We start from the raw sequence: 14,075 nt of genomic DNA, 5'->3' as shown, positions 1-14,075 counted from the left end.
TTTTTTTTTTCTATGCTTGCAACCCAGGCGAAAGAGTGATGAGGATTTTTCATTTATTTTTCCTGTTTGATCTTTGTAGAAGGATCGTGTAATTGTTTGGTGATCTGTGAAATTTTGAGAATCTGACCTTTTTCTTTGGTTCTCTTTTCTTCTGTCTTGCATCGTTGCAGTTGGAGTTTGAGTTTAGGGCTTTATACTCTCTTTCTGTTCAATGGTTTTGGTGCAGAAACTATTGTAACGACCCTTCTCATCTTCAAGCTCCAGTGAAGCCATGGCCAGACCGATGACGGTGGAGAAGCTTGAAGGACAATGTTCTTTCGCGCCATCTCCAACAGTTTTCCCCGCAAAGTCCCACCAAATTGGCAGGACTTTGTGAGGGGTTGGGGTGGGAGAATTTTGCATCCACGTCAGCCGACAGGGAAAGGCACAAATATTTTTGTTGTCTTTTGAAAACCCCACCCCAGATAAACAAACGACTTTAAAACCTATGGGGTGGGATAATACGTACAACTATCCCACCCATCAAACTCCCCTCTAAACAAACGGCCCCTTAATATTGCAGCTCATGCTCCATTTCTGAACTCAAGTCCAGCCCAACCTAAGATCCGGCTGGAATATCGCAGCCCAGGCTCAACCCAGCCAAACCCAACTCTTATCGGACCAGGTTAGCCTTTTAATCCTGGCAGCCCCAATTTTTGTCAATTAAAGGTTAGGCACGGCCGGGCCAGAGCCCCCCCCCCCCTCTGGTTTTCACTGTATGTATTATTTATAATTTATAATTTATAATTATAGATTATATATTTATATATACATGGTCAGGTCAGACCGGGCTCAACCCATAGGCTCAGGTGAAGCCCGGACCATCTCTACCCCAGGCTTAGATATCGATTCAGCCCATTGGCTGAAAAGCTCAACCCAACCATAATCTATGGGCTGAAAAGCCCATCGCAGGCCCTGTCGGGCTCAAGGCAGGCTTGGGCGTGCTTGAGCTCCCTCGGCCAAATTTGCACCCCTAGGTGATAGGCTCTCCTCAAGAATCTAAATTGACGTGGTATTAATTAATGGATATTAGCGGCTTGGACGTTTGGATGTCTTAACACAAGAGGGACAATATTTACCAGGGGACATGAACTGCTGATGCAATCCAACTTGTTAGTGGAAAGAATTCCTCAAATATATGAAGGCATCAAGGATCTAAACAAACCAATGGATGACTATAAGAATGGTTTAAGGTATTGGTATTGTATTGATATTGATACAAAAACATATTAGATGTATTGGTCAAAGAGTTGTTTGTTGTTAAATTGGTGTTTAATACTGACCAATGTATACATGGTAGTTATATCTAGAACAATGACTATAACTCTTTATAACTCTCAACATCTCAACACCAAGAGATTAGAACATTCTCCGCTTTCTATTCTATCAATTTCTAGGTTATCCAACGTGGCTAGTGAAGGATAGGTGTAGAAACAAAAACCTAATTTGTTGCAAAAAAAATTGAAATTTACAAACTAACAATCACCCGCAAAAAAATCTACATGATTCGGCAAAATTACCTACATCTATGGTGAGATAAGACCTACTTCACTATCAATAAAGAATAAATTACAACCACTCATCTTCGTATCTCTCTTAGGTTATCGTTACAATTCATAATAACATTATATAGAGATAAATTTTACCAAAATACTTAAATAATCCTTCCAAAAATATGTCATGTTTTATCTTAAAAGAAAAAAAATTTTGTCGTGAGGTCATTCGTAAGCCAAGATAGGATCTGCAACTCGTACAATCACCTGATTGTACGAGTCAGTATTCAACACCTATCCTTACTTTTGTCATTACAAAGATAAAAATGATATATTTGAAAACAAAAAAGACAGATGTTAAATGCTAAATCGTACGCTATCTAAGCCTATCCCTTCCCACAATCCCACTCCATTAAAGAATCTAGATCCTCAACCCACGTGGGGAGCCACCCCAAGAGGCCAAAACTCAGAAAAAGGCGAATCAAAGAAGGTGCTTTGTAAATATTCGCCCACTGTTTGATTGGGTTCTCACGCTTTACTGGTGAGTTCCCAGTTCCCAGTTCCCAGTTCCCAGTTCCCACTCACTTTATTGAACTACAAATTTATGGTCCCTTCTTTCTTTCTGCTTTTCGCAGAGAAAGATAAGGTAGAAAACCCATCCCTTTCCCCACTGGAGTACTTCTCTCGTTCTCTATCCCCATTCGAATTCAAGTCCTTTTACAGGATAGTAGGATTATGTCTTCGTATATCCATCCCAATAATCGGATTGATCTCAGGTCCTTTAAACAGACTTTCCCTGTTTGGGCTTGAGAAAAAAAAAAAAATCAGAAATTATAATTAATTAATGGATCTCCATCTGCGACGAGGGTTCTTTAGATGGTCAGTTATGGTGATCGTCTTCATGTTTGTGTTTGCGGTCAATCTCAACGTGGCTGTGGGTTCGAGCAGTCGCACCACCTCAACCTTCTTCCGCCGTGCAGTTGCCTCTCCGCCTCCTCTTGTTGGGCTGTGCGAGTCTTCCGTGATCGTACATGGTTACCAATGCAAGGAGTTCTATGTAAGAGAGAGAGAGAGAGAGAGAGGTTTTTCATTTCGATGGTGAAACGCCAATTCCTTTGTTGTTGACTTAATTGAAGTGGTTCAGGTGAAAACGGAAGATGGGTATGTGCTTAACATGCAAAGAATCTCATCAGGGGGACGTTCAATAGGTGGTGGAAGTGTCAATGATCAACCAGTCCTACACTCCTACTGCAACATGGTGTACTCGTGGTATGCTTTATCATTACTTTATATCAAACTTATCGATCTTTAGTTAATTCGTATTTAAAACGTGAATAAAAAGTGTTTGGATCAGCTCCTCCGATTTTTCCAATTCTGATCCGAAACATGAAATCCACTTATTTTCTAAATAAATAAAAAATAATTTAATTAATGCAATAACACACATGGGTATCCACAAAGAGGCAGGCATGCAAGACGGTCTTTTCACATAATCATGTTGAGTGGAATGCGGCGTGACAGGACAGAGATGGGGAAATAACCATCTCACCCCATTGTTGGATGTTTGAATGCTTGGATGTATGCTCCAATTAATTTGCCCCCACACATTGAGGTAGCTTTCCCTCTAGAAATAAGTGATGGAATCGGTCCTGCTGATTCCGAATTAGATCCATTCAGCAACGACCAAAGTCAGTTACAATAATCCTAGAATTATTGGACATTTGATCTGAAAACACATCGATTCAAGGAAATCTTAATTAGAAAGAATATTCATATTCAAACAGTGGAAACCAATTTGACTGATTCCAAGGTGAATCGGCCAATTCTCAATTCGATTCACCGATTTTTGTAACCCAACCCTTCTCTCTCCCCAAATTACATTAGAGCTTGGAGGTTTATCCATGAGTTGCTGGGTGGTTGCAGGTGTACTGGCCCATTTGCAATTTCCAAGCTCTTGTTGGTTAAATCCGTGACCCATCTCTCTGCACCCACCCCATGACTTTCGTTTGTCCAAACAAACGAATAATGCCACAAACCCAGTACAGTCACAGAACAATGAACAGTGACAATGGACTGGGAAGTGGGAACTTGGAACTTGGGCTGGGCAGTGTTTGGCTTGGGCTTGCTCACATTTTTTGGTTGGCTTGGGCTTGCTCACATTTTTTGGTTTTCTCACTAATGTGTCTATGACTGGTGAGTCCTGGTGGATGATGAAGTGTTTGTTTTGTTTTATTGATAATTGAGATCTTATGGCTTTGTTGTCTATATAAATAGGATGGGATGACATGGGTCCTGAATTCTCCACAACAGTCCCTGGGCTTCATCTTGGCGGATAGTGGGTTTGACGTATGGATTGCTAACACCAGATGGACCAGATTTAGCCGTCAACATTCTACTCTCGATGCTTCCCATCCTGTAATTAGTGTTCTTGGCCGTTTCTGCTCTTCTTATCTTAATTAGATAAAGATTTTTAGGACTCTAGATCAGGTTCTCCTATGAGAATTATTTTCATATGATTTGATTCACACAGATAGAATTTATCTCAAAGTTCGTCTTTAGATAGATTCTATCTGTGTGAATCAGAACTTACAAGAATCATTCTCATATGAGGACTTAATCCACTCTCGATTCTTAGTATTAATTACTCAAAACTTAATTAAGTAGTATCTTAAATATTGCAGGAATATTGGAACTGGTCTTGGGACGATCTTGTTGAGTACGATCTCCCCGCTACATTCAACTTCGTGTATCATCAAACAGGGCAGAAGCTCCATTACGTGGGCCATTCCTTGGTCATCATCTAATTCATAAATAATATATCTTTTTTGATCTAAGAGTTCTAATTAGTCACTAATAAATGGATTAATTAATACAGGGGACTCTGATCGCTTTGGCATCATTCTCGGAAGGAAAGTTGGTGGACAAGTTGAGATCGGCAGCTTTGCTTAGCCCTATTGCTTACTTGAGCCATATGACCACTTGTATTGGGGTACTTGCGGCCAAAGCCTTCCTTGGAGAGGTACGTGCCTAAGCAAGCTTTCTACTACTTTCAAACAGAGTAGGATGTAACGTTATTGTCTTTCCGCTTTAGCAGATAACCACTCTGGTTGGTGTGGCGGAGTTCAACCCAAAAGGGTAAAATCATAATGAATTTGACCAACTTTTATAAAAGTGGTTCTGTCCATCTCCTCTTTAATTTACTGAAAAGAAGAAAAGCTTTGGAACTTGACTTACTGACGATCTCTCATAATGGTAATTAAAAACACAGGGAAGTTGTTGCTCAATTTCTCAATTCACTCTGCAAGAATCCTGGGATCGACTGCTATGATCTATTGACTTCAGTCACAGGTAATTACCAACCATACATACATTTTTTTTTTCCTAATGATGGGTATTCAAGCCTTGGTGTGAGTAGTCTCGCAGGTCCATTCTGATCTTACAATTACAGGGAATCACGTTATATCGGGGTTGAATAAGAACCATATAATTTTCACTGAAAGTAGTGAAAATCACTAATTAAACACCTGTGTGAGTAGCCCTAGATCAAATTCTTGTACAAGAACCATTTTCATATGTGTGGAGCAGTCCCATACGAGAATGGTTCTCCTACGAAAACTTGATCCTCACTTAAAAAATAAAAAGAATCGAATTTAAAACCATACACTTTCTGAGATGAAAGTTTCTTACCAATTCAATTACCCTATTGGGGTTATACATGCCATCTTGTCTTTCTTATCATCTATTTTCAATGTTTCCACCTCAGCTCAAGTTAGGGACCATATATAAAATTGATATTAATTTGTTGATGATGCAATATAAGGAAAAAATTGCTGTCTCAATGCCTCCACGGTTGATATGGTCTTGAAGAATGAGCCTCAGTCCACCTCCACCAAGAACATGGTCCACCTCGCTCAAAGTAAGTCCCTTAAATTAAACAAATAAAAGAGTTATTAATTATTGTGATTATCATATTAAGTAAATAGTAATTAAAATGTGTGCAGCTGCTCGAGATGGGATATTGTCAAAGTTCAATTATGGGATCCAGGTGATGAATGTGGAGCATTACGGGCAATGGAGGCCACCCATCTATAACCTCTCAAACATTCCCAGAAATCTTCCTTTGTTCCTCAGCTATGGAGGACTGGATGCCCTTTCAGACGTTGAAGACGTAGAGAATTTGCTGGACAAGCTTAAGTTCCACGACAGAGACGAGCTCACCACTCTGTTCATCAAGGATTACGCACACGCTGATTTCATAATGGGTGTCAACGCCAAGGAGATGGTCTACAATTCCCTCATCGCCTTCTTCACACGCCACTGATCATCCCAATTCAATTATATTATTACCACTCTTCATAATATGCCCATTTGTCCTTGTCCTACCACTAGATTTGGAATCCTTTTTCTCTTCTTCATTTAATAGATTCCAAATCCATGGATCAGGGACGCACGAGATTGTTCTCTAACGTGAACCAGATCTGAATTCGTTATATCACTCTTATGTCCCTTGTCTACAAGTCGAGTTGTGTACACAGATATATATTGAAAATATTAGAAAATAATTTGATCATGAAATTTGCTGCATAGCTAATCCAAACCTGAAGTAGCGACAACCAAATTCCCTAAACAGATTATATATACAGGGTCAAGTTGGGCTGAACTGGGTTCAACCTAGCCCAAACTTGGCCTGACCATAGCTTAGGACTAGGAATCTCAATCCTGAACCACACTTGGGGCTGAAAAGCCCAATCCAGGCACGACCGGGCTCTTGGCAAGCTTTGATTGGGTTTGGACCTGTCGGGCCAACCTTTCATCTTTACTCTCAAGTATATGAAGGTATCAAGGACCTAAACAAATCAATGCGTAACTATATTAGTGGTGCAAGGTGTCCGTATCACATTGATTGATACATATTGATATTTCTTTGTTATTAACTTTACACCCAATATTACGAACACTAGGATAGCCTAGTGGTGGTAGCTTTGGCTTGTAGAGCCGGCACCTAGGGGAGAAGGTCGTGGGATCAAACCCTGTTGTACATATTGTGTGAGTGTTAAGCACACGATCTCAGGTATGATTCCCTATCTGTGCGCGTAGCTGGTTCGAACACCTTAGTTAACAAAAAAAAAAAAAGAAAAAAAAAACTTTATATCTAATACACGTGTCTCACTTTCTGCTCATTTCTAAGATCATACCAGCAATGGATCCAGTGAAGAGATGGGTTGTTGTTCCAGTGGGTCCAGCTGAGTACGATATATATTATGTCAACCGACGCCTCGAATGGAAGAGAGGGAGAAGGATAAGATAAGCTGATCAGGATGGGTCCCACTGCTGACTTGCTACGTACCAAGACATCCAACTTGAATTTAGTTCTTAGTTTTTCATTCCCCCACTCACTTTATTGAATTAGGATGGAGAAAATTTGGTTGTTGCCGGTCTAAGTATCTGCAACCCCTTTTCACAGTCAAAGAAATGAAATAATTTATTTTCCTTTAGAATTCATAAATACTCTGTTAGATTATAAAACTTTTCAAAATACCTTTTAGATTCTATTTCTTTTATTACCACATGGGTTATAGTATTTTTCAAAATACCCTTCTATATATTCCCTTCTTTCTGATTTTATAAGCAGATAGAAAGATAAGAAGGGAAAACCCATCCCTTTCCTCACCTGTCCTTTTTAAAGGATGGGAGTCTTCTAGTATATCAATTACAATATTTCTGATTGATCTGATCAGCTCCTTCCTACTTACTACTGTTGTTAACTAAAATGGATTTCCATCTGCGAGGAGGGTTCTTCAAATGGTCAGTTTTGATGATCATCTTCTTGTTTGTCCTTGCGGTCAAGCCCAATGAGGCTGTGGGGCTGTGTGAATCTTCTGTAATCGTACATGGTTACCAATGCCAGGAGTTCTATGTAAGAGAGAGAGAGAGAGAGAGAGCTTCTTCTACTTGTTCTATTTTTCTTCTAGTTAATAGTATTAGTAGTAGTAACAGTAACAGGAGTAGCAGAGCTTCTTGATCATGAGTTGATTCAAGTGTTGTTGATCAGGTGAAAACGGAAGATGGGTATGTGCTTAACATGCAAAGAATGGCAGGGGGGGATGGTTCAGGAAAGGTCAATAAACAACCAGTCTTACTGCAACATGGTGTACTTGCGGTACGTTCATCATAACTCATGATAGTTAACTACTCCTACATGCCTTGCTTTACAATTTCTCTTTCTTTTAATGAAATTCAGGTTGTAATAATTAAGTTAAATGGATTTAATTGTTATTTAATTTTTTTTTTTAAAATCATCTTTGAAATATTTTAAAATTAAGCCATCTTCTTCTTCTTATTATTATTTCAAAATCATTTTTTTTCCTCGTCCCTTTCCCACCAAAGACCCTTTCAAATTCGGTTAGGGTCCTCATACAAGAACCACTCTTATACGGTGCCTGATCCATACTTAGATTCTGCTCAAAGTAACATACAATTGAAAGAAAAGAGAGATTAAGTATAATCCAAATGTGAATCAGGCACTGTACGAGAATTGGTGGACCTAATCCGGACTCTTTAAAGTCCCAGACACAACATAAATTACATCTAAATCTACTTTTGGCCGTCTCTACTTTTTTAGTTTAAACCAATAAGGGATTATTGCCGAGTGATACTAAGTGACTAATGTGGACCAAACTAACCTTTGGTTTCTGGCCATGGAGCCCATTTACTTTATCAACTTCCGAACTTTGGGTTATGAGTACTTAAAAGCCTGAGTATCAAGATGGATAAGCCTTTCTTTAAGATCGCAAGTCTAACAATTGCACACTACTCAATCTATCTGGTGTAGGCTTAAATTCCTCTTCTATTAATTCCTAACCATGGATTACTCACTACATTAGTATTAGCGTATCAGGAGAGCAGATCAAGTCCTCTTATAAGAACCATTCTCGTATGGGGATTGATCCATATAGATGGAATCTTCCCAACAATCAAATCTCTGGTGGATTCCATCTGTATAAATCAACCCGTACAAGAGTGATTCTTGTACGAGAACCTAATCCACACTCGCGTATCAGTCGATAAGCATTTGTTTTCTACTAAAAAAAAAAAAAAACTTTACTAATGCAAACTCCTAAGTATGTCTCTTTAGGCCCTGATGATGTAAGAACTCCAAGTTTCAAAGCGGAATTGGGGAAATTTGAAGGGCTGATTTGTCGTGCCATTAGTTTTGGTCTTGTCTTGCAGGCAGGTCGTGACAGAATGCATGCCACGAGGTACCCTATTAAAATAACTAGAGTGGCTCTCCACCTTGTAATGATCTTATCTTAACCATCCTAACTTCAAATTAAGTGGTTCAAGTTGCAGATTGCTCCTAATCTAGTCAAGAATTAATCTGTACAAGTTTCGAGTAATTTGGACTTGTCGTGGCCTTGGTCTTGGTCTTAATCTTGGTCTTGCCTTGCCTATCGGTTGTGACAGGCTGCTTGGCTTTTGCTCACATTTTTTTTTTCTGTTTTCCCACCATATCTAGATCATATATGGACGTGGTGATGGTGAGGCGTTTGTGTTTTTTTTTTTTGTTGATATTTGAGATATTGAATTCGGATCAGGTATTCGTATGAGAACAATTTCGTATGTTTTTGGTTCTTAGATGTAGAATCCATTCTCTCTCTCTCTGTATTTAATGGATTTCAAATTCACAGACAAAAACGTGAACCTGATTCGCTCTCTGAGATATTAGGGTGATAATGGTGGTGTTGGTTGGCTTTGTGTATATAGGATGGGATGACATGGTTCCTAAATTCTCCCCAACAATCGCTAGGGTTCATCTTGGCGGATAGTGGATTTGATGTATGGATTGCAAACACCAGAGGGACTAGATTTAGCCGTCAACATGCTACTTTGGATGCATCTAAACCTGTAATTATCTTATGTGGTGTTCTTGGCTGTTCCTTCTCTTTACTACACTATTAGTCAAGTCTAACCTTAATTAGATAAAATTTCTCAGGAATACTGGAACTGGTCTTGGGACGAGCTTGTTGACTACGATCTCCCTGCTACATTTGACTTTGTGTATCATCAAACAGGGCAGAAGCTCCATTACGTGGGCCATTCCTTGGTTCTCATCATCTTCATAAATAGTTTTTCTTATTCTTTATATTATTAAGATCTCTAATTACTCACTTGTAAAGAGGTTGATTTATTAATTAATATGCAGGGGACTTTGATCGCTTTGGCATCCTTCTCGGAAGGGAAGTTGGTAGACAAGTTGAGATCTGCAGCTTTGCTTAGCCCTGTTGCCTACTTGAGCCATATGACCACTAGCATTGGCATACTTGCGGCCAAAGCCTTCCTAGGAGAGGTACGTATACCCTAACAAGCCCCGTCAACTTCATGGTTTTAGGTATTGGGATTGGATCTGTATCACCAATAATTGTACTGCTCATGCCTGATACCGCATCGGTGGTATCATAACAAAGGAGGGCAAAACAGGAAAAAAAAATCCATATCAATATACAAAAGTGTATAATCGGTAGAGACCAATATTGTGTCCTAAAACCATGCTCGTCGATGACTTTCAATTCAACATATTAGGGTTGTAAAATTTTGGCTTGAACCAATTAGACTAATTGGTCAGTGTTGACCAAATTGGATCCTTAACGGGCAACTTCGGCTTGGACTGATAGCAATGACATATTTTGGCTCAGGCATTTGCTCATATAATCTCACTAAGGAAGGGGCCATTTTCATTGTTACCATGCCGGCTGTTAAAATGAGATCCAATAAGAACCCATTAGCCCAACATGATGCAAAACTAAAAACCAAACTGGATTGAGATCGATCATAACTTATGATGCTGGTTTCGATTTGATGCAGTTGAGACTAAAGATCAATCAATCCAGCTTGACCAAAATCAGATCAAACCGACCGATCAATTGACACCCTATAAAGTATTGTGCCGAATTGACACTCCTATAAAGTATTGTGTGGAATAGCATGGTGGAGTCGTGGACTAAGGAATGGTTGAACCCAGCCAAGATTTCACTCTGGGCTTTAGAACTCTAAGCTTAAAGCCTTGGACTGGCCCCAGATAGCTCTTAAGCCGTTTGTCATTGGGCTTTGGTTTGGAGTATTATAGAACCAGTTGAAAATGGACTACACTGGACCAGCCAAAACCGACACCAAACATGGAAAACAAATCGAAACCAGACTGAACCAGATATCAAACCAATAAGAGAAAATAAAATCGAAACTAAACCTTTCCGATTACCAATGGTAAACTGACCTGGTTTATTTACCTGGATCTGCCCTCTACTTCTTCTCTACTTTGTTAAGAGTAGGATATAACGTTATTGTCTTTCCGCTTTAGCAGATAATCAGTCTGGTTGGTGTGGCAGAGTTCAACCCCAAAGTGTAAGATCACAATGAATTTGACCAACTTTTATAAAAGTGTTCCTGTCTGTCTCCTCTTTCATTTACTGAAAAGAAGAAAAGCTCTGGAACTTGACTTACTGATCAGTGGTCCATAATGGTTATTGAAAACACAGGGAAGCTGTTGCCCAGTTCCTCAATTCACTCTGCAAGAATCCTGGGGTCGACTGCTATGACCTTTTAACCTCATTCACAGGTAATTTCCTACTTTATATGTCATCTTATCATCTTTATTATTATTATTATTATTATTATTATTATTATTATTATTATTATTATTATTATTATTATTATTATTTTAGTGTTAAAGACGGGTATTTATGCCTTCAGCCTGATTAGTCTAGCCGGACCATATATACCATATATACTAAGCCCACAACCATATGAACTGAATCATACCGTGGTTGAATGAAAATTATTCAACTTTCACCGAAAGCGGTGAAGACTGAAGAGCACTAAACACCCGGTATTAGTGGCCCTAAGGAGGTAAAAGGGTCGAACTCAAAATCACACATTCTTGAGGCAAAATGTCCCTTGCCAACTTGGCTACCCCTTAGGGATTATATTTTCTGTATTGTCTTTCTCATCATCTATTTTCAATGTTTCCACTTCATCTTAAGTTGACCATAAAATAGATGGATATTAATTTGTTGATAATGCAATATAAGGCAAAAATTGCTGTCTCAATGCCTCCACGGTTGATATGGCCTTGAAGAATGAGCCACAGTCCACCTCGACCAAGAACTTGGTCCACCTCTCTCAAAGTAAGTCCCTGTAAATCAAACAATTAAAAGGGTTATTATTAGTAATACGGATTTGTAGTGATGATCTTATTAAGTAAGTAATTAAAATTTGCAGCTGTGAGAGATGGGACATTGTCAAAGTTCAATTACGAGTTCCAGGTGATGAACGTGGAGCATTACGGGCAAGGGAGACCACCCATCTATAACCTCTCAAACATTCCCACTAATCTTCCTTTGTTCCTCAGTTATGGAGGAAGGGACGCCCTTGCAGACGTTGAAGACGTAGAGAATTTGCTGGACAAGCTTAAGTTCCACCAAGGAGACAAGCTCACCACTCTGTTCATCAAGGATTACGCACATGTTGATTTCATAATGGGTGTCAACGCGAAGGAGATGGTCTATAATGCCCTCATCGCCTTCTTCGGACGCTATTGATCCCCATGGAGTTCATATTTTTATTTGTATGCTTAGGAATGAATATTTTGGTTATTTATATGCTTAAGTTTTTTAATTTTGAATATTATAATAGTAATTATCTAATCGAGACATATAGAAATCGATTCTTAGCATTTTCTTGGGATCTTCCTCTCTTCTCTCCTACCCTTAGATTAGCATCTTCTTCGAACCTTCCTCTCTTCTATCCCTCCCCACATTTTCTTGCATCATTCTCTACCCATCTCTTCAGGGCTTGATGGGGTTTTCTCCCTGGTCTAGCCAATTTGGCTTTGTATATTGTATTTGTTTTTCTTTCCTGTTTTAATATATTTTTCATTCACCCAAAAAAATTATCTAATCGAGACAATTTTGGTCCTAACTCTAAAAGGTTAGATTGATCAGGATTAACCAACAATTAGAATAGTTACATCGTTTTATCAAATGTTGTAGACACTTCATTTTGTCACCTTGAAGGTGTACACAAAATTATGATTCACATGATTTTAGATAATGATGAGGAACCATTTATAACTTTGGAGATCTCGTGTAATTCCCATCTAATATTTCGAACCATCCCCTATAGCCAAAGAATTAATATGACCCTATGAAAATGACCAAAATGCCATTGATATAGTTGATTGGGTCAAAGTTGGGTTGAGTGACTTTGAAATTGTTCGAAATTTTATGATATGATTATGTGTGTTTTATTTAAACCTTGCATCCAAAAATGATTGAAAATGAGTTGATTTGCTAATTATTTTATGAAGGAATGTTCTATTTTTAATCATGTGGGCCGATTCACATTCAAATGGATTTTTAAATTTTCTTTGGTTAAAATGGTTTTTTATTTTCACAACATGGATAGGATTCAAAACAAACTTTTCAACAACACTTTAGATCACTCAATTTGAACTTAACATTTGGAAATAAATGATTTTTTGAATTTTTGGAAAAACAGAAGGCTATTGTTAATTTCCTACATAGATTGGCTACCCAATCACCAATGGATTATTGGGTCAGGGACTCAGGAAATCAAATTTCAAATTACGACAACTATTTAAGAGCATTGGTGCGTGGGAGTTGTGAGCTTTATTTTGTAAATTTTCTTTCCTTTTCGAAAATTTGAAATCAAGGGGATTCTATTGACTCTGAAGAAAGCCCATATAATTAGCCGTTGTAACTTTTGTTGACTTAAGATTTGAAAGTATATGTTATATTTGTACGTTTTTTCTCGAATCTTCATTTTTTTTTCTCCCCGTTTGGTAAGCTCGGCGGCTAAAAGAAGATCATGTTTTTAAAATTCAAAACTGCTTCAGGAGCACCGTGATTTTCTACCGCAATTATTTTTCCTCATTTGGTGACCTTGAGTAATTAAAACTAGGTTAAAGACGAGAAAACTGTGGGGTTTCTTTCTCTAGCTATGATCTCTGTCCACCTCGTATGGTTTAGGGCAGTTCCGTCCGCGAATACAGGACCACAGCGACAACACCTTACCCGCCGCGCACCTTGTCCCTCTATCACCCAATCATGAGTTGCAATCACCATTTGAGGAATCGGATCGAATCAGTACCAACCTTAACCTATCCCAATTCTTGGCTAATATAAGGTAAAGGGTAAAATAGTAATCGAATCAAACCCTGGGCTAATTCTTCTTCAATAAACCTAGGGGATCAGATCCAGGCTGATCTGATTTTTAATCGTATTAGTATCGGCCATGATTGATCCCAACCCTGATTCTGTCTTCTCAAACCTATTCAAATGATTCTTCATGATAAGTAGAAACCAGAACCCCAAGGGGTGGCTGAGTTGTCAAGGGACTTTCGCCTCAAGAAGCATGTAGTTCTGAGTTCAACTCCTTTCACTTTCTTGGGGCCACTCACTCAGGGTGTTTAGTGCTCTTCACTGCTTTCAGTGAAAGTTGAATTGATTTAAGTTTTGATATATGCAT

At 38.7% G+C, this 14,075-nt stretch overlaps 1 protein-coding gene and 1 pseudogene across 1 annotated transcript; both read left to right on the top strand.

The window, feature by feature from the left end:
• Positions 1-2,184: 2,184 nt before the first annotated feature.
• LOC122073484 lies at positions 2,185-6,102 on the top strand (annotated as a pseudogene).
• Positions 6,103-9,296: 3,194 nt separating this feature from the next.
• On the top strand, positions 9,297-12,232 carry LOC122073485 (triacylglycerol lipase 2). The gene is made up of 7 exons (XM_042638082.1): positions 9,297-9,437; positions 9,526-9,636; positions 9,736-9,879; positions 10,891-10,931; positions 11,066-11,145; positions 11,618-11,713; positions 11,808-12,232. The coding sequence occupies exons 1-7, from the start codon at positions 9,303-9,305 to the stop codon at positions 12,125-12,127; spliced, it is 927 nt and encodes a 308-aa protein (XP_042494016.1). The 5' UTR covers positions 9,297-9,302; the 3' UTR covers positions 12,128-12,232.
• Positions 12,233-14,075: the final 1,843 nt, after the last annotated feature.

This window comes from Macadamia integrifolia, chromosome 3 (genome assembly GCF_013358625.1).
Source record: "Macadamia integrifolia cultivar HAES 741 chromosome 3, SCU_Mint_v3, whole genome shotgun sequence".
Lineage (NCBI taxonomy): Eukaryota > Viridiplantae > Streptophyta > Magnoliopsida > Proteales > Proteaceae > Macadamia > Macadamia integrifolia.
This window is presented reverse-complemented; position numbering and strand designations above follow the sequence as displayed.

What these genes read in the sequence shown, in the direction of transcription:
- LOC122073485 (XM_042638082.1), top strand. Translation starts at nt 9,303, where the DNA reads ATGACATGGTTCCTAAATTCTCCCCAACAATCGCTAGGGTTCATCTTG. An exon ending in CCAAAGCCTTCCTAGGAGAG is followed by an intron (nt 9,880 to 10,890) that starts GTACGTATACCC and finishes CCGCTTTAGCAG; the next exon opens with ATAATCAGTCTGGTTGGTGT. An exon ending in CCTTTTAACCTCATTCACAG is followed by an intron (nt 11,146 to 11,617) that starts GTAATTTCCTAC and finishes ATGCAATATAAG; the next exon opens with GCAAAAATTGCTGTCTCAAT.